The 20,551-nt window shown below is 38.4% G+C and overlaps 1 protein-coding gene and 1 long non-coding RNA gene across 5 annotated transcripts in view; one reads left to right on the forward strand and one right to left on the reverse strand.

The window, feature by feature from the left end:
- Positions 1-20,551, forward strand: part of LOC123515900 — an 83,607-nt gene that overhangs the window by 12,814 nt on the left and 50,242 nt on the right. Inside the window, exons 1-2 of one of the 3 annotated variants that reach the window (XR_006678007.1) lie at positions 423-1,665; positions 14,741-14,882. The exons of 1 other annotated variant lie outside the window; for it this stretch is intronic. This is a non-coding gene — a long non-coding RNA (uncharacterized LOC123515900). Of the gene's footprint in view, positions 1-422; positions 1,666-14,740; positions 14,883-20,551 lie in introns of those variants that run through there. One more of the 3 variants, XR_006678006.1, reaches the window with a different exon arrangement.
- LOC123515895 (intraflagellar transport protein 88 homolog) overlaps positions 2,622-20,551 on the reverse strand; it is a 73,401-nt gene continuing 55,471 nt past the window's right edge. The window contains exons 15-17 of one of the 2 annotated variants that reach the window (XM_045274788.1): positions 14,767-14,853; positions 4,031-4,152; positions 2,622-3,803 (exon numbers count right to left, since the gene is read on the reverse strand). In XM_045274788.1, coding sequence (XP_045130723.1) covers positions 3,682-3,803; positions 4,031-4,152; positions 14,767-14,853 — 331 coding nt within the window. In that variant the 3' untranslated portion in view covers positions 2,622-3,681. The remainder of the gene's footprint in view (positions 3,804-4,030; positions 4,153-14,766; positions 14,854-20,551) is intronic. The other variant, XM_045274790.1, reaches the window with a different exon arrangement.

The following is a 20,551-nucleotide window of genomic DNA, read 5'->3' on the forward strand; positions in this document are numbered from 1 at the left end:
TCAATATGAAAGACTTATTAAATATTTAATCACCCTCATTATACTTAAAATGCGATAATTATCAGACAAAGTGTGAATACCATAAAAATCTAACCTTCAATATTGACCAACTAACACTATAAATAAAACAAAAACTTCACCATCTAATATATCAACAAACTCATATATTTATTTCAAAGTCTACTAACAATAATACTAAGAGAAACGCGGCTCCACCAAAAAAAAAAAAAAAAATGCACAATGCCATCATGTGAGTTGATCGCGATATCAATACATAATCCATTTGCTCATCGACCTTCAACACAACGGACACACGTACGATACACGTCTCTCCTCGCTCCTCCAACCCACATGGCCACGAATTTATTAGTGTTTCTGAATGATTGAGGTGTGTCTTAATTAAGACCAGTGGTGAAGTTTTACAAGGATCATTAGTAGGTATTACAAGATTTATTGGGTTTAGTAGTGTTTCATTAGGCAGAAACAAGTTGGGTGAGGTTAAGTGGTTGTATGTCATAAATAACCATTGCGAAAGCGTTTTGAGTTCGTTAAGTGGATGTTACAAGAGTTCTTAGTGGCTTTAATTAGATTGTTTTGCTTGCAATATTAATATACACACACACACACACACACACACACACACACACACAAAATTATCACATGCACACCAAACACACACACAAAAAAAAAAAAAAATTATCACATGCACACCAAACACACACACATACACACACACCGGCCGTAGCGGAGAAGATTGGGCGGTGTCCTCAGTCCTCACACCCACACCTTTGTCCACCCAGCAGTGAGTAGTACCAGAATCCTTGGTGGGTACTGGTCTTGGATAGTGGTACCGGAGATGGAGCTGTTGAGATAGGATGCAATTCATGCAAAACAACTACTTCGGCTGTATAGCACGATGTTTGCTTCTTTATTGGTAGAGTTTGTATTGTTTTGATATTGCATTTGTTCATGGGAATGTAAATCTAGCTATAATCCGTAATAATAAGACCTTATCTAGCTATATATTTTTTATTTTATTTTTCGTTGAAATAACACTTGTAATTTTATAATTTTAACTTTGTTTAGATAGCACTCCAATTAAGGATTGTCCTGGTGTTTGATATAAGACTTACAAAATATGAGAAACATGACCCAAGTAATAATGTTCAAGAAATTCTTGACTAACTATTCGTATTTTGAAATTCACAAATTTCTTCATGGTGTCAAAATAAAAAAGAAAACTAAATTCTTTACATGACGAAAAAAAAATTGTGTTTCCTTTATTTGGTTAGAAAGTAGAAGTTTTTAGTATTCCGAAAATGTAATATAGTGCAGTTTGGCTGTGCTCTTCTTTTTTTCACCATTATAATGTTTTTGTGGCACCGTTAGTGAAAAGTACAGACGGTTCGTTGGACTGGCTTTGTAAACAATGAACACTAGAGGCTGTGACACAGTCTGGACGGCACCAACAAACCCCCAAGAAGAAGAACCTGGCATTGATTTAAAATTTTGATTGTTAGTTTGAGTCATTAGTTCAAGTATTTGTTGTGTCTAAAAATGTAGTGCATTTCAGTCAGGGTGTTTTCTTTCTTCTCGCGATTTTTAAATGAATTATGTACATAAATATTGGACCACAGTGAGACCTCACCCATACCTTCCTCCCAGGTGAGTCCATCAATGTTTACCTACACTCCCTTGTGTTTCCAGAGCTATAGAAAGTAAAACAAAGCCAAAATCAACCACCAAAGTAAATAAATGACCCATTACTGTCTTAAATACGGCAATGGTTATATCCCCAATCAGTCCACTTTTTTTTTTTTTATGTTATGGCCTATAGTGCCTGTAGGCATACTTGAAGAGTATATGTGGGAAGTGCTGTTCAACTTCTGCCCATTAGTGGTGTAGTCAGTTTTATTTATAGTGGTACCCATATCACCACCCAAGTGCATCTTGGGTGTAACCACCTAGAACCTGGGTATCATGGTGACATGTACGTAACTTTAAACCACTCGACAAATGGCATAGCTTCAAAATGGTATGCAGTGGGATTCGAATGTCTAGATATCTGCCCGATCCCATGCTCACGTAACACCCTATCCACTACACCACCCTACAATGACTTGGACCAAGATTCACTCTCCCTCCCCATGTCAACTCAACATTTTTTTCTTTTTCTTTTGACAGTGTTCCAGGCATTTTCAACTATTTCCCACCAAAAATGCATAAAGTGTAGTAGGAGTAAGAAGAAATGAAGAATGGAGGTGTGTAAGGGAGGGCAATAGCTAGTAGTAGTAGTAGTAGTAATAGAAGAAGCAGCAGCAGCAGCCGCATTATTATTATTGGATACTGTACTGTCCTGAATGGATGAGAGAGAGAGAGAGGGTGAGGGAATGGAGGTGATATGGATAGGATATGAGGAGTGTAGAATACAAGGGAGTGGGGGATGGAGAGGCAGACATGAAGTGTGGTTGTGAAAGGAGGTGTAGCTTAATATACATCATAAGTTCTGCCCAATGATAATTAATTTTTTTTAAATCTTGAGTTAATATGTCTCTCATGCTAAAAGTAAAGATAGGAAGGCTTCAAGGTATGTGATGGATTAGAAGAAATACCTAAACACATTACCAGATGCAAACTGTTTATTTCAGACCAAAATATGATTATGGAATAATTTATCTGTACAGTGAAGGAACCAGCTGTGAGACTAATGAAATAGTTGAAGTCTCTCTCTCTCTCTCTCTCTCTCTCTCTCTCTCTCTCTCTCTCTCTCTCTCTCTCTCTCTCTCTCTCTCAGAGAGAGAGCTTTGCTTAATATAGGCTAGCTAGTTTATTTTATGTTATATGTTATGATAGCATTTATATATTATGTTTTACAAGAACTAATGATAAATAAATGTTTCAAATCTCTCTCTCTCTCTCTCTCTCTCTCTCTCTCTCTCTCTCTCTCTCTCTCTCTCTCTCTCTCTCTCTCTCTCTCTCTCTCTCTCTCTCTCTCTCAGGTGTACACATTTCTATCCTTTCTATCCAGCAAGCTAAGAATACAAGGCACACTTTAACTAACCTGCATCTCAACTACTTACTTACTGTCCTTTCACGCTCACCTACTGTCCCTTCACTATCTAATAAGCTAATACACAAACACTAACAGTTATGTCTTCTGTTAACCTATAAACTGTGGGATGTATTTCTGCTACACCTTTATACTAGATTGATATGATTTAATGTTATTGTCTTAACCTTACCAAAGTTAGACACACACACACACACACACACACACACACACACACACACACACACACACACACACACACACACACACACACACACACACACACAGTGCAGTCAGTAGTAGGGTTGCCAGTTTTGGTGTGAATGCACAGTAATTGGGTACTTTAGAACTCACAAATACATTTGATATGAAACTGTCTATCCATAAGATTCTTTGAATCACATGTTTGAAGTTTCCCACCTAATTGACTGCCAGTTTCCATTTGAAAGAAAACTTATTTCCTTCATCATCATGTGACTAACAGGTATCATTGCCTAGTTGACTCATTACCCTTGCCACCCAGCCCCATATTCTACACAGCATGCAAGAGAAAGCAGCAAGATAGATGGTCAGTATGTAATCACTAGTTGTTGTATCTATTGTGAACTGATACTTCATCAACCGGAGAAGAGTTATTCAGGCAAAAGGTCATCTCCAATGTCCTCATCAGCAAATTCATCTTCATCTTGTTTGCGGCGAAGGCTTGTCTTTGGCCGCTCTTGAAGTGGTCCAAGAGGGTCAACATAACTGCTGTCTGTGAAATCATAATGATATTAGTTATTACATTTTGTTTGACTTATAAGTGATGTCATGTATCATTGTAAATTTACAATAAATGACGAACTCTATAAAGCTAGCAAAAGCAATGCGTGATACTTCATGTTCAGTGGATTTGCATAATGTACATTCCATGCATAACAGCAAGAAAGATAGTCTTACTCTAAACTCCAAGGTAATGGTAGAAAAGAACATTTTACATACCAACTTCTTTGTTAGATGGAATGTAAGGTTCTGTCTCATCCAGGTCATTAAGAGAGAGACGGGTTGACCTTCCACCACTGAGTGCAGAGCCAGGAATGCTGCGGGCACTTCTTGCACTTGGTCTGGAACATAGTTGAAAAATTATTATAAATTATCTAATACAGTAGTATACTCCTCTTTATGCTAGGAAGATGTCAAAACTATGACTAAGTTTATAGAATTATATGTTGTTAATATTACTTTATGAGTTCTTATTAGTCACAAATGTGTGGAACAATTTATATTTAATGATAGCACTCTTAGTGAAAAGTGAAATTCATATCAATTTAGGTAACTTCAAGATAAAAGGAATGTATTGAAGATAAAAGAAATACAGAATACAGTTAACCTAAAAAGAGAATTATAAGTTAGGACAAATGAGAAGAAAACTTTTTATATGCCATCTTCTTTGATTCTATACTGTGTCCCACATAAACAGATCTTTGTCAACTTGGTCCTTCTCCTTCAAAGCCCTATATATAGCAATAAGGTCTCCTCTTTCTCTTCTGATGTATTGTTAGAAGTTCTAATTTCAAGAATTTCTTCTGTAATGTTAGAAGTTCTAGTTTCTTTAGAATTCTTCAGAATTCTTTAGAATTCTTCAGAATATCATTCTCTCCAACATGAAACTATTTCAGTTGCAGCTCTTTGAATCCTTTTTATATTCTTTATATCTATGTGTGTATTTATCTAGTTGTATTTACCTTACCTAGTTGTATTGCACAGGGTTTGAGTGGGGCTCATAGTGTCCTGTCTCCATATCTCCATTTATCTAGTTTTTCTTTAAAGTTATGCACACTATGTGCTGTAACAATTCCATTATCCAATGAATTCCATTTTTCCACCGTTCTGTGTGGAAAACTGTATTTTCCAATATCCTTCACACACTGCCTTATCCTGATCTTCTTTTCATGTCTTCTTGTGCTTCTATCTTCTTCCATCAACAGCACCAGGTCTTTGTCTATTTTTTCAATATCATTTATTATCTTATACATTGTTATTAGGTCCTCCGTTCTCTTTTATCTTGTAAGGTTGGCAGTCCCATTTCCTTCAGTCGTTCTTCATATGTGAGGTCCTTTAATTCCAGCACCATCTTAGCAATCTTCTGTATCCTTTCCAATTTTGTTATATCCTTTTTAGTTTGGAGACCATACCACTGCTGCATATTCCAGCCTTGGGCATATCATGCTTGTGATGATTTTTTTCATCATATCTTTATCCATGTAATGAAATGCCACTCTTATATTAGTCAACATCTTATATGATAGTCCAAATATCTTGCTTATGTGTTTATCAGGGCTCAGATTTTCTTGTATGATTACTCCAAGATCTTTTTCCTCTTTAGTCTTCATTATTTGCTCCTCTCCCATCAAATAGTTCCATTTCCATGCTGGTCTTCTCTTACTCTTTCCTAGTTCCATTATGTGACATTTCTTGGCATTAAAGTCCAATTTCCACTTCTTGCTCCATTCATAGATCTTGTTTAAATCTTCCTGCAACAGCAGACAGTCCTCTCTGGTTTTGACAACTCTTAGCAGCTTTGCATCATCAGCAAATAAATTTATATAACTGTTTATCCCAATGTGAATGTTGTTTACATAAATCTGAAACATAATGGGGGCTAACACTGACCCTTGTGGCACTCCGCTAGTTACTTTACCCCAAGATGAGTATGTATCTCTGATCACAGTTCTCATTTCCCTATCCTTCAAATAATCTCTTGTCCATTTGAGCAAAGTTCCTCGCAGTCCTCCTATGTTCTCTAGTTTCCAAAGTAGTCTTCTATGAGGGACTTTATCAAAAGCCTTTTTAATATCCAGGTATACTGTGTCTACCCATCCATCTCTGTTTTCAAGTCCTGCAATAACTTTCGAGTTGAAGCTTAATAAGTTTGTTACACATGACTGCCCTGTCCTGAACCCAAATTGTCTGTTCGATATGACTTGCTCCTCTTCTACAAATTTAACCCATTTTTCTTTGACAATTATTTCACATAACTTCCCTACAACACTTGTAAGTGATGGTCTGTAGTTTAGTGGTTCAGTTGCCTTTCCTCCTTTAAATATTGGTATTGCGTTGGCTCTCTTCCATTCTAGTGGAACTTTCCATTAATTTATTTAACTTGTAATTATTTCCCAAATTGGATCCAGTAGTTGCTCTTTACATTCTTTTAACACCCAGCCTGATACACCATTGCTTTTCTGACTTCCAACTTATCCAGTAATCTTCCAATATCCTCTTTGTGCACTGCGATCTCCTGTAATCCTTGGCAATCCCATGTCCTATTAGGTTCTGTGAAATCATCTTCTGCAGTAAATACGGTTTTGAAGCTGTCATTCATTATTTCACACATTTCCTTCTCTGTTTGGTATGTCTTCCCTTCTTTAATTATTTTTTCAATTGTTTCCTTATTCTTTGTTTTACCATTTACAAACTTGTAGAAAAGTTTGGGTTCATCGTTGCTTTTATTCACTATCTTTCTCAAAGTTTCTTTCCTCCTCTCTCCTTACTCTAATATATTCATTTCTGGCATCTTTGTACTGCTGTCTGTTATAGTCATTTCCCTGCTTTATGAGTTTCTTCCATGCTTTATCTTTTGCCTTTTTTGCTTGTATGCATCTAGTTAGCATTGTGCCAAGCTTGTATTTTTTTCTGAAGTCTATAAACAGGTACAAACCTTTTTACCCCATTATATTTCTTTAAGAATATGTCATATTTCCCTTGTACTGTCTTTCTGTACATAATATTACTCCACTCAATATCAGCAAAATAGATCCTTAATTTTTCAAAATCTGCTCTTGCATAATTTAATCTCTTTCCCTTATGGGGATGGAATATCACACTATCGTGAATGTAAACTTGTCAGTAAACTCACAGTTGTAGACGAAGTATTTATTTTGGACGTTTCGAAGGCCACTGCCTTCATCTTCAGCAGTACAAGGTAGAATGAAAAATACAAGTGAACTGAACCAAGAGAAGGGGGAGGGCCAGAGAATGAGAGTAATGTGGCACAGTGTGATTGGCCAACCCCACCTGTGAGCTCCACCCTACTCAAACCCTATCAGGACCTGACCTGTCTTTACCACTAATCCCTAGATCTGGTAGGAATTTAGTCACCAGTGTTCTCATTAATGGATCTAGCTTAAACATGCCTTTATTTAGATTATAATTCTTATGGTTCTGTATACAAACTGATTATAAAATCTTGTGTTTTTTTAAATTGTTACATTTGAATAACATTCGACTGGAATCCCAATCGATTGAGTGGTCATTATCAAAAGCATGGATAAAATTGGCATTATTAGTGTGACAATTCATTACACTTCTCTTGTGCTCTTTTAACCTCACATCCAAGGATCTGCCTGTTTCTCCTATATAAACTAGTTGCAATCTTTACAAGGAATTTTATATACACCTCCTTCAGCTTTAATACTCAAAGGATAGATTTGATTGTGGATGTGTACTTAAAAGCTATATTTATATCAAGATCTCTACTGACTGACTTAATACTTTCAAGGCTTTTTAACATATGGGAGACATAAATATGGTTTGGTATTGTCTGGGCGGGAACTAGGAGCAAAATATCTTTCTAACCTTAAGATAACCTTTCTTTATGAACCAATCAGGATACTTTAATTTTTGAAATATTGACCAAATATTTGAGTTCTCACTGTCTAGGTATTGGGGGCTACAGATTTGTAACGCTCTAAGGAACATGGTAGAAATAACAGATAATTTAATGTCATCGTTATGGTAGGAGAAATAGTGAATCTACATGTCACAATGGGTAGGTTTTCGATACACAGTAAATGTAAGAAGATTATTAACTCAGGTAACCAGAATATCAAGAAATGGTAGTGAATTGTTATTCTCCCATTCAATTTTGAAATTAATGGAAGGAACCAAGTTGTTTAGTTTTCTGAAAAAATCATCAAAATTATTGAGTGTATTGGGCCAAAAGGAGAATATGTCGTCAACATACTGGTACCAAAGTAGATTTTGTGGGGCACTTTTAGGTAATAATTCTGTTTCAAAATATTCCATATATAAATTATTTAAAATCAGGGACAAGGGAGAGCCCATACTATTTCCAAAGTGTTGCATGAAAAAATGATTTTTCCCAAAGGAAAAGGCATTAGTTGTGACACATAACTTAATGAGTTCAATAAAGATATCAACTGGCATACCTAAATCTAAGTTGTATGATGGCAATTTTCTACTTTAAAAGGCCAAGACATCATCCAGAGGGACTTTAGTAAACAAAGAATCTACATCAAAGCTCACCATTTTACCGTTGGTGAGAGAAACAGAACTTAATTTTTCAATAAAGTCAAAGAATTTTTTTTTTTTTCTTGTCCACTGCATCCCACACCAGGTCTTCTTTCTCTTTAATAACTTCAATTACAGTGACTCGTGTTCTCCTGAATTTGTCTCTTTACAACCTCTGAAAATTTTACTTTTTCCTCTTCTTGCTCCTGCTTCCATTCATTTTGTAGTTCCTTCAGCTTGTTTTCACCCAATCCACCTTCTGCCCTGTCCACAATCCCATCCTGCACTTTAACCTGCAAGCTTCTTAAGGAGCTTTCATAATCTTGGCATGTGGCTTTTAGTACGTCATTTTGTTTCTTTATTTCTTGAATCTCCTCTTTGAATCCCTGATTTACTGCACTGACCTTTTCACATTCTGCTAATCTCAATTTCAGGTCTGTGTTTTCCATTATCAGTCGGTCCTGTTTGTCCATTAGACTGGACATCACCTCTTTCATATACAGGCAACGAAATTTCGCTACAACGAAGGTTTCATTTTACTACCATCTGCTCGTTTAACGAACACCAAACTTGCTTTAATGAAGTTTTATCCAGGTAATTTTTTCAAAGTTTGAAAGCTCCTCCGTATCACGCAAGCCGACAGGCTTTTAAATACACCAGCACCTCTCGTGGACAACACGTGCACCACTCACTCCCCCTGTTCAAAGCAGCAGGTCGTCTCCCCTCACTCAACTTACCACCAAAACGCCCTGCAATATCGCCTAGTGTTGCTAAGAAGACCAAGAAGTCTCTTACTCTCAAAGTGAAGCTGGATATTATTCACAGACACGAGAAGCGAGAAAACTAATAGCATTGCTCGCCACCATCTTGACTCCATCTACTGTCTCTACTATTTTCAAGTCAGCAAGTCAGGAAAGCCTTGTGGAAATGTGGTACATAAGTTTTGTATATGATACAATGATGCGCCCTTTGTTTATATTCCACAGGTTACCGGTTAGTGTCTTTCTCATTTCACTCTCCCTCCCTTAATAAATTTAAGATCTTCAACATAATAGAGTTATGTACATACTTCATAATATTTACTTTCATTAAACCTTTCACTGTACTATGATGTACTCTCACTTTGTTTACTCTCAATGGAAGTTTAAGTCAGGGGTTAAACTTGTTATAATCGGTTCACTTAACGAAGTTTCGCTTAATGAAGGGTTTCTTAGGAACGTAACCCCTTCATTAAGTGGGGGTTGCCTGTACCTTAATTCCTTTTCTACGTTGATTCTATGTACCACTGGTTTTCACACGATGGTGTGTGTGTGTGTGTGTGTGTGTGTGTGTGTGTGTGTGTGTGTGTATTTACCTAATTGTATTTACCTAATTGTAACATACGGAAAAGAGCTATGCTCGTGTTGTCCCGTCTCCATATCTATTAATGTCCAGCTTTTCTTAAAATCATGAATATTCCTTGCGTTGACCACTTCCACGTCTAAACTATTCCATGCTTCCACCCTTCTATGAGGAAGCTATATTTTTCACATCTCTCCTATAAGTGGCCATTTTAGTTTTTCCCATGCCCTCTCGACATTCTTCCATTCCACATACACAGATCTTCCCTATCCATTTTTCCATGCCAATCATCACTCTGTATATTGCTATCAGGTCTCCCCTTTCTCTTCTGTTTTCCAGGGTTGGAAGTTGCATTCTTTTCAGTCTGTCTTCATAAGTCAAATCTCTTAAGTCAGGCACCATTTTCGTTGCAGCCCTCTGTACTTTCTCTAGTTTCCTTATGTGTTTCTTTAAGTTCGGAGCCCACTGTATTGTTGCATATTCAAGCCTCGGTCTTATCATTGCAGTAATTATTTTCTTCATCATTTCTTCATCTAGATATCTGACGCCACTCTTATGTTCCTCAATAAGTTCAATACTTCTCCAATTATTTTGTTTATATGTCTCTCTGGCGATAGGTCATTGGTAATTGTCACCCCAAGGTCTTTTTCTTCATGACTGGTTTTATGTCTTCATTTCCTATCTTGTACATACTCCTGATTCTTCTTTCACTCTTGCCAAACTCTATTTTCTTGCATTTTGTCGTGTTGAACTCCATTTGCCATGTACAGCTCCATTTCCATATTCTGTCCAAGTCTTCCTGGAGTAGTTCGCAATCTTTGTCACATCTCACTTTTCTTAACAATTTTGCATCGTCTGCAAATAGGCTCACATAACTGGACACCCCATCCACCATGTCATTTATGTAGACTGCGAACATTACTGGTGCCAACACTGATCCCTGTGGAACTCCACTCTCCACCAATCCCCATTCTGATGGTCTGTCCTTAATTATTGTTCTCATTTCTCTTCCTACCAAAAGTCTTCCATCCATTTTAGTAAACTGCCATGCACTCCTCCTACCATTTCAAGTTTCCAGATCAGTCTCTGGTGTGGTACCTTATCAAAGGCCTTTTTTAAATCCAGATATATTCCATCAGCCCAACCATCTCTTTCCTGTATTACATCTATCACCCTCGAATAGTAACATATCAGGTTTGTCGTGCATGAACGCCCTTTCTAAAACCAAATTGACACTCACAAAGTATGTCATTTTCTCCAAGAAGTCTGTCCATCTAGTCTTCACCACCCTCTCACACATCTTAGCTACCACACTTGTAAGTGACACTGGTCTATAGTTCAATGGGTCTCTCTTGTTACCTGATTTATAGATTGGGACAATGTTAGCTCTTTTCAGTCTTGGGGCACTACACCTTCCCTTAATGAGGCATCAATTACTTCACAAACTTTTTCTGCCAATTGCTCCCTGCATTCTCTTAAAATCCATCCTGATACCCCATCAGGTCCCACAGCTTTCTCACTTCTAAACTCCCCATCATGTTCTTGATCTCCTCCACAGTTACTTGAAACTCCTTCATAATCCCTTTCTGTTCCATTACCAGTGGTTTGTCAAAAGCAGTCTCCTTTGTGAATACCTTCCGAAAGCATCCATTCATAGCCTCTGCCATTTCCTGGGATCTTCACTGCATACTCCATTTACTTCTAAACTTTCAATACTTTCTCTATTTTTGATGTTGTTGTTCACATGTCTGTAAAAAGCCTTGGTTGGTCTTTACATTTATCAATTATATCCTTTTCTTGTTTCTTTCTTTCTTCTCTTCTAATCAACACATATTCATTTCTTGCTCTTTTGTAACTTTCCCACTGCTTAATCCGTCTTTTCCTTCTCCACCTCTTCCATGCATCCTCTTTTCTTGTTCTAGCCTTTTCACATCTATCGTTAAACCAGTCCTGCTTTCCAACTTCTCTATGTTGTCTTATTGGTACAAATTTTTCTCACCTTCTTTGTATATTTTATAAATTCCTTCCACTTTTCATTTGCTCCTTAGCACTCTTGAATTTCATCAATTTGTCTCTTGAAAGAATTTCTTTAGGTTTCCAAAATCTGTCTTGGCATAATTCCATCTTCCCACTTTATATTCTTCATTTCTTCTAGATTTCTCTTCATCTATCACCTTGAACTCCAAAACTGCATGATCACTCTTTGCTAAAGGGCACTCCACCCTCATCTCCTCAATGACCATTGGCTCTGTACTAAAGACCAAGTCCAGTCTTGACGATGCTCCCTCTCCTCCAAACCTAGTATCTTCTTTGACCCACTGAGTTAACACATTTTCCATTGCCAGTGTCAATAGTGTATTTCCCATGTTGTCTCTGATCCTTCCATTGACCAGTCCTCCCAACACACCTCTTTACAATTAAAATCTCCCATCATTATAGTTCGTTCACAGCCACCCAACATTTCTTCCAGACATGTTCCTGTATCACTTATCATTTCTTCATATTCCTGTACTGACCATGCATTTGTCTTAGGTGGTACGTACACCACTATGTAGTGCCTCTTTTTCCTTCATTAGTTTCTGCTCTGATCTTTAGCACTTCTGCCTTTCCCATACCTTTTTCACTTGATCCACCTTTATATCTTTTTAACCAGCAACATCACTCCTCCTCCCATCTTACCTACTCTATTTCTTTTCCAAACGTTATATTTCCTTCTCCAACCTTCATCAGGTCTTCTCCCTCTCTCAGTTTTGTTTCAGTAAGACCCACAATATCTGGGTTCTTGTCCCTCAAGTAATCGTTGAGTTCTAAAATCCCGATATCACTCCATTTATGTTGGAATACATTACATTTCGCTCATATGTAAGTTTCTTTAGTCCTTTCTTGCTGTACTTTTCTGGGTTATGAACCACTTCCTCAGTCTCATATCCAAGATTCTCCAGAAAAACTCTTTCTTCTCTTCTTCTGTCCTCTCTTCATTTTTTTCAAAGCCTCCTTTCTCAACTCATTTAACATTTCTCTTTCCTTTTCACCGAGATCTCTTCTCAACCAAATCTTCCTTGTTGTTTCCTGCTGGGCTAGCCTCCATGACTTCTCCACCAATTCATCTACATCCTTTTGTGACTTAAGTTTGATTCTTATTGGCCTCATACCTTCTCTTGTGAACTTTCCAATTCTATGGAAGTCCGTGTGTGTGTGTGTGTGTGTGTGTGTGTGTGTGTGTGTGTGTGTGTCCATTTTACTCGGTGTGTATTCACCTAGTTGTATTCACCTAGTTGTAATTTTACAGGTGTGTGGGTATTATACTCGTGTGGCCCCATCCCCATATCTACACACATCCAACTTTCCTTTAAAACTATGCACACTCCTTGCTGACACCACCTCCACACATCTCTGTGGGAAACTATATTTCTTCACATCTTTCAAGCATATTCCCTTGGCTATCTTTTTACTATGCGATCTCGTAGTTCCATTTAAATTTTCCTCTCTCAACATCATTTGCTCATTATCCACTTCATCCAAACCGCTCAACAGTTTATAAACCTGTATTAAATCTCCTCTTTCTTTTCTTTGTTCCAAGGTAAGCAAATTAATTTCTTTTAATCTCTCCTCATAGGTCATTTCTGCCAATTCCGGAACCATTTTTGTTGCCATTCTCTGCAATCTCTCCAACTTCCTTATATGCTTCTTTTTATAAGGGGACCAAACCACCTCAGCATATTCCAATCTTGGTCTAATCACAGTACTAATTAATTTCTTCATCATATCTTTATCCATATAATGAAAGGCTAATCCAATATTTCTAATCAAATTATATATTTCTCCAAACATCTTGTCAATATGAGCCTCAAACTGCCCATGGTCTTGTATTATCACTCCCAAATCCTTTTCTTTTTCCACCTTTCTCAACACTATTCCTTCACCCATCTTGGCCGTCTTCCACTCTTCCCCATCTCCATTACATGACTTTTGCTCAGATTAAATTCCATCTCCCACCTCTTGCTCCACTCCCAAATCCTATCTAGATCTGCCTGTAAAATTTCACTATCTTCTTCACTTTTCACAAACCTACACAATTTTGCATCATTCGCAAACAAATTAATATAACTGTTTACTCCCTCTGGCATATCATTAATATAGACAAGGAAAAGTATTGGTGCCAGCACTGAACCTTGTGGGACTCCACTCTCCACCACCAACCAGTCCGACTTTGCATCCCTTATTACTGTTCTCATCTCCCTCCATCTCAAATAGTTTTCCATCCATTTTAACAATTTTCCCTTCAGTCCTCCATAAATCTCTAATTTCCATAGCAGTCTCATGTGAGGTACCTTGTCAAAAGCTTTTTTCAAATCCAAATATACACAGTCCATCCATCCCTCTCTCTCTTGTATTTTGTCAACCACTCTCGAACAAAAGCTCAGTAGATTCGTTACACATGACCTCCCTTTCCTAAAGCCAAATTGATGATCCAATAATAACTTATGATCCTCCAAGAACCGTATCCAATATTTCTTTATCACCCTCTGTGTGTGTGTGTGTGTGTGTGTGTGTGTGTGTGTGTGTGTGTGTGTGTGTGTGTGTGTGTGTGTGTGTGTGTGTGTGTGTGTGTGTGTTGTCTGCTGGTCACCCAGCCAGTCTTCCCCATTACGGAGTGAGCTCGGAGCTCATTGACCAATCTTCTGGTAGGACTGAAACCACAACACACACTCCACACACCCGGAAAGTGAGGCCACAACCCTTCAAGTTACATCCCGTACCTATTTACTGCTAGGTGAAAAGGGCTACACATTAATATTAAGAGGCTTGCCCATTTGCCTCGCCGCTTTCCGGGACTTGAACCCGGACCCTCTCAATTGTGAGTCGAGCGTGTTAACCACTACACTACACAGTGTGTGTGTGTGTGTGTGTGTGTGTGTGTGTGTGTGTGTGTGTTGTGTCTATTTTGTCTTTGCTCTGAGACTAGAAATGATTAAACAATGGTAATGAAAAATGCATGCACATCAAAGCACTACAAATAATAACTACATAAATCAAGGATAACCATGATATTTGTTTCAGTAAGTGCAATTCAGGAGAAGCTTTACCTGGTGCCTGGGCTTTTTGGAGGTAAAACTCCTGCCTCCTCATGACCTGAGATAGCTGAGCCACTGCGAGAGGCACGGGAAGAGGATCTGAGGAGATCCAGGAACATGTGCTCAAGGTAGAAAGCTGTGAATTAGGTACACATGTGCTGTCCACTAGGTTCAAATGTGATGAAATATATGCTACAGGAAGTTTATATGTACTTTACATATAAATGTCGATGTACAGTAGTAAGTATCAATGATATTACAGCTATTGTAGGAAGTTGCATTTTAAGCTGTGTTTACATCAAGTGAATCAAATCAATTCAGTTCACGAAGAATCATTTGAATCAAGTCATTTTGAATCAGCACAGTTCCAGTGGACTGAGTTATTTGAACACATCTTATTTACATCATTCAGATGATTCAGTACCAAGGCAGCCTTCGGGAAGTATGGACGTATTAGGTTTTGCAGAAATAGCAGTATTACCGCGGCTGAGGAAGCATAGGCATAAGCATCGGCAATGAATATGGGTGCATGTCATTAATTCTAGAAAACCTGAATTTGGGAGCTTTGGACATTTGTTCTCAGATTTGGTCAATAATCCAGAGAAGTTTTATGATTTCTTTAAGATAAGTACAGAATAATTTAAGATGTTGATGGAGCCTGTCACCAACAAGAAGTAATAGGCTACAGCAGAAGCCATGTTAGTTCATAACACTCTGAGGGAATACTTTGTCTCACTAGGTGGAACTGTCGAGTGGCAAGACAGAATGATCCACATATGAGTACATTCACCGTGGAAGAAATGGAGCACCAGTTGATACCATATCTACATATCTACATCTACTCTTTATTTAGGCTTAATGGTATATGGAGAAAACAAATACAGCACTATGCTAATTTTAGTATTTTGTCATTTTAATTTATACTTTATGTGGCATGCCATACCGTAGTATTTAGTGAACAAAACTAGAGGCGCAGGGGGTTAATAGCAGGAAGTGCACACCCCTCCCCCACTCTGGCTGGTGCCTGGCTGACTGACAGTTACATTATGTCACACATTTCAAAAGTAGACAATACACCCTACAAGCGCCAAATGAAAATGTATATCCATATCCATAATACTTTCTGTTGTCATTTGTTTTTTAAAATATGCAGAATAATATTGTCTAGTAATTTACAGGTTACAGTAATTCCTTCTATCATTCAGTACAATAAGTACATGTACTTGATCTCTGTGCACAGGACCACTGGGATCATATATAGCACGTCATTCTTGTACTAAATTGATTAGGATGTCCACTAGCATGGTGCCTACTCCTCGGCTGAATCGCCTTGACTGATGAAAAAAAATGGGTCCAAACCAATCACTGATTCTGAATTGCCATGAATTGGCATTATTTGAATTGACTCGATTCACCGGATGCAAACATTGAAACTAATGTGGCAAATCAACACGATTCATGAATCATGTTGATTCTTCATGAATTGAATTGTCATATTGACATACGACATTATTAGACTATTGATAATGACATTGAAAAGGTGCTGCTAAAGAAATCAGAACGTGATTTTTATCAAATAGAATGAAGGTCAAACTATATACATACATGTGGTAACTACAGATAATACTACTAAATATAAATGGGCTAAACTGTACTTCCTCTTTGCAATTATGAAGTTTTTTTTTTTTTTATGCAGGAGGGGCAGCTGACCAAGGGCAAAAAAAATGGAAAAAAAAAAAATAATGCCCACTGGGTTGCCAGTTCCAGGGTCATATGAGTTATCCAAAATTCAGGGACAAATGTCTTGAAACTTCCCTCTTAAAAGAAGTCAAGTTGTAGGAAGATGGAAATACAGAAGCAGGCAGTGAGTTCCAGAGTTTACCAGAGAAAGGTATGAATGATTGAGAATACTGGTTAACTCTTGTATTAGAGCATTGAACAGAATAGGGATGAGAGGAAGAAAAAAAGCCTTGTGCAGCAAGGCCAAAGGAGGAGGGAAGGCATCCAGTTAGCGAGATTAGTAGAGCAGTTAGAATGAAAATAGTGATAAAAGATAGCAAGAGATGCAACATTTCGGCAGTGAGAAAGAGGCTGAAGACAGTCAGTCAGAGGAGAGGAGTTGATAAGACGAAAAGCTTTTCATTCCACCCTATCTAACAAAACTGTGAATGGAACCCCCCCAAACATGCAAAGAATACTCCATACAAGGACAGATAAGGCCCTTGTACAGAGTTACCAGTTTTAGCAAGAGATGAGATGTGAAGTTTCCAGTTTAGATTATGAGTAAAGGACAGACCGAGGATATTCAAGGATATTCAGTGTAGAAGATGGGGACAGCTGAGTGTCATTGAAGAGGAAGGGATTATAGTTTGGAAGGTTGTGTTGAGTTGATAGATGGAGGAATTGAGTTTTTGAGGTATTGAACACTAGTAAGTTTTCCATGCCCCAATAAAAAGTCTTAGAAATATCAGAAGTCAGGCATTCTATGGCATCCCTGCATTATCTATTGACTTCCTGAAGGGTTGGTCATCTCTGAAAAGATGTGGAAAAGTGTAGGGTGCTATCATCAGCATAGGAGTGGATATGGCAAGAAGTTTGGTTAAGATCATTAATGAATAATAGAAAGAGAGTGGGTGTCAGGACAGAACCCTGAGGAACACCACTGTTAAGAGATTTAGGAGAAGAACAGTGGCCATCTACCACAAATGCAATAAAATGGTTGGAAAGGAAACTTGGGATAAAGTTGCAGAGAGAAGAATAGAAACCATAGGAGGGCAGTTTTGAAATCAAAGCTTTGTGCCAGACTCTATCAAAAGCTTTCAATATGTCTAGCGAACAGCAAAAGTTTCAACCGAAACCTCTAAAAGAGAATAACCAAGACTCATTAAGGAAAACCAGAAGATCAAAAGTAGAGCAACCTTGTTGAAAGCCATACTGACAATCAGAGAGATGATTGTTAAGTGACAGATGTTTGAGAATCTTCCTATTGAGGGTAGATTAAAAAAACTTTAGACAAGCAAGGAATTAAATCTATAGGGTGGTAGCTTGAGGGATTAGAATGGTCACCTTTTTTAGAAACAGGCTGAATGCAGAGGGAGTCCTGGCTACTTTTATGCCCTATAGCTATATATACAGACTTGGCATTATTCCGGGCAGAAATATAAAGTGCATGAGATTCAGATGATGGAAGGCTCAAGTACCTTTTGTGGGAAACCTCTCTATCATGTATAGCCCAAGAACAGGCTGTGTTAAACCAAGGTTTAGAGAGTTTAGGTTGAGAAAAAGAGTGAGGAATGTACACCTATTGCCAGACACTATCACCTCTGTTATGCATTCAGCACGGTTCTAAAAGCTGGACATTGATTATAGATATGGAGCTCAGTCCATTTTGTCAGCGGACGGAGCGTCAGGAGGGTTCAGGTAGTAAAGTTGAGCTGCTTGAAAAATGCACCACACTTCCTACCAGATGGCTGTAATCCTTTAATTGTTCACACACCACATGTTGCTGCATCTACACTTCATAGACATCTATTCATTTTTCCCTTGTAACTTCTCATGACACACACACACACACACACACACACACACACACACACACACACACACACACACACACACACACACACACACACACCAGGAAAGGTAGCTCAGAGGTTAGAGCTGGCTTCAAGCCAGAGAGATTCATTCAAGGCCGGGTGGAGATATTTGGGTGTGTTTTCACGTGTAGCCCCTGTTCACCTAGCAGTGAGTAGGTACGGGATGTAAATCGAGGAGTTGTGACCTTGTTGTCCCGGTGTGTGGTGTGTGCCTGGTCTCAGACCTATCTGAAGATCGGAAATAATGAGCTCTGAGCTCGTTCCGTAGGGTAACGTCTGGCTGTCTCGTCACAGACTGCAGCAGATCAAACAGTGAAACACACACACATACACACACACACACACACACACACACACACACACACACACACACACACACACACACACGGGACATCGTCGATGGCGGAGGTGGTCGCTGAGCTCCAGAGCAATCATCTCTAATTCTACAGTTACCATTGCCTAAGAGTAACCAAGGTGGGAAAGGAGCTGGTAATGTTTGTCCCGTCTCCATATAGTCATGTTAACTGTTGATTAGCAAAATAATGTCCAGTGAAGGTAAATATAAACTGTAGCCTGCGTTTGAGCCATCAGCTGGTTTGTTTACATCTGCGCAACATGGCGGCCGTGAACTCGAAAGATGAATCAGACTTCACAGGGTTTCAAGGAATAATGGAGAAGAGCGCTTATGTGAAGAAAATTCTGGAGTTAGAAGGTAAAATTGAAAAACTGTTTGAAAAGTATGGGGCCTGGAAACGAGTTATGACAATGTAAAGAAAGACTGTGCCGATATGAAGAAGGAAAATGAAGCACTGAAAGAGGAAGTTAAGCTAATTAAAGTGAATTGCGAAAAATGTGGAGAATCTCTAGGAAAAGTGATGGAGAAGCAGGCTGAATGGAAAAAAAGTCAGGAAGTGGAAAGAAAGGAGGTAAATTACAAAGTTGCAAGTCTGGAAAAGGAAATCAAAGAGTCTGGGGAGAAAACTTTGGGCCTTGCTGAAATTATAGATCAACAGATCATAGAAGAGAAGATAGCTGAGAAAGTGGTGAAGGTTATTAAGTCAAATGAGACATTGGTGAGGGAAACTGTAGACAAAAAGAGATGTGTGGTGATATTTGGTGTGGAGGAGGATAAGACACCGAGTAAAATGGAGAGAGAGAAAACATAAAAAGGTGATAAATAATATCATTAATGTGGTGCAGGAGGAGGAAAAGACCTAGTACAAGAAATAGAGGACTTCCATAGAATTGGAAAGTTCACAAGAGAAGGTATGAGGCCAATAAGAATCAAACTTAAGTCACAAAAGGATGTAGATGAATTGGTGGAGAAGTCATGGAGGCTAGCCCAGCAGGAAACAACAAGGAAGATTTGGTTGAGAAGAGATCTCGGTGAAAAGGAAAGAGAAATGTTAAATGAGTTGAGAAAGGAGGCTTTGAAAAAAATGAAGAGAGGACAGAAGAGGAGAAGAAAGAGTTTTTCTGGAGAATCTTGGATATGAGACTGAGGAAGTGGTTCATAACCCAGAAAAGTACAGCAAGAAAGGACTAAAGAAACTTACATATGAGCGAAATGTAATGTATTCCAACATAAATGGAGTGATATCGGGATTTTAGAACTCAACGATTACTTGAGGGACAAGAACCCAGATATTGTGGGTCTTACTGAAACAAAACTGAGAGAGGAGAAGACCTGATGATGGTTGGAGAAGGAAATATAATGTTTGGAAAAGAAATAGAGTAGGTAAGATGGGAGGAGGAGTGATGTTGCTGGTTAAAAAGATATAAAGGTGGATCAAGTGAAAAAGGTATGGGAAAGGCAGAAGTGCTAAAGATCAGAGCAGAAACTAATGAAGGAAAAAGAGGCACTACATAGTGGTGTACGTACCACCTAAGACAAATGCATGGTCAGTACAGGAATATGAAGAAATGATAAGTGATACAGGAACATGTCTGGAAGAAATGTTGGGTGGCTGTGAACGAACTATAATGATGGGAGATTTTAATTGTAAAGAGGTGTGTTGGGAGGACTGGTCAATGGAAGGATCAGAGACAACATGGGAAATACACTATTGACACTGGCAATGGAAAATGTGTTAACTCAGTGGGTCAAAGAAGATACTAGGTTTGGAGGAGGGAGCATCGTCAAGACTGGACTTGGTCTTTAGTACAGAGCCAATGGTCATTGAGGAGATGAGGGTGGAGTG

The sequence above is a fragment of the Portunus trituberculatus genome, chromosome 40, assembly GCF_017591435.1.
Source record: "Portunus trituberculatus isolate SZX2019 chromosome 40, ASM1759143v1, whole genome shotgun sequence".
NCBI lineage: Eukaryota > Metazoa > Arthropoda > Malacostraca > Decapoda > Portunidae > Portunus > Portunus trituberculatus.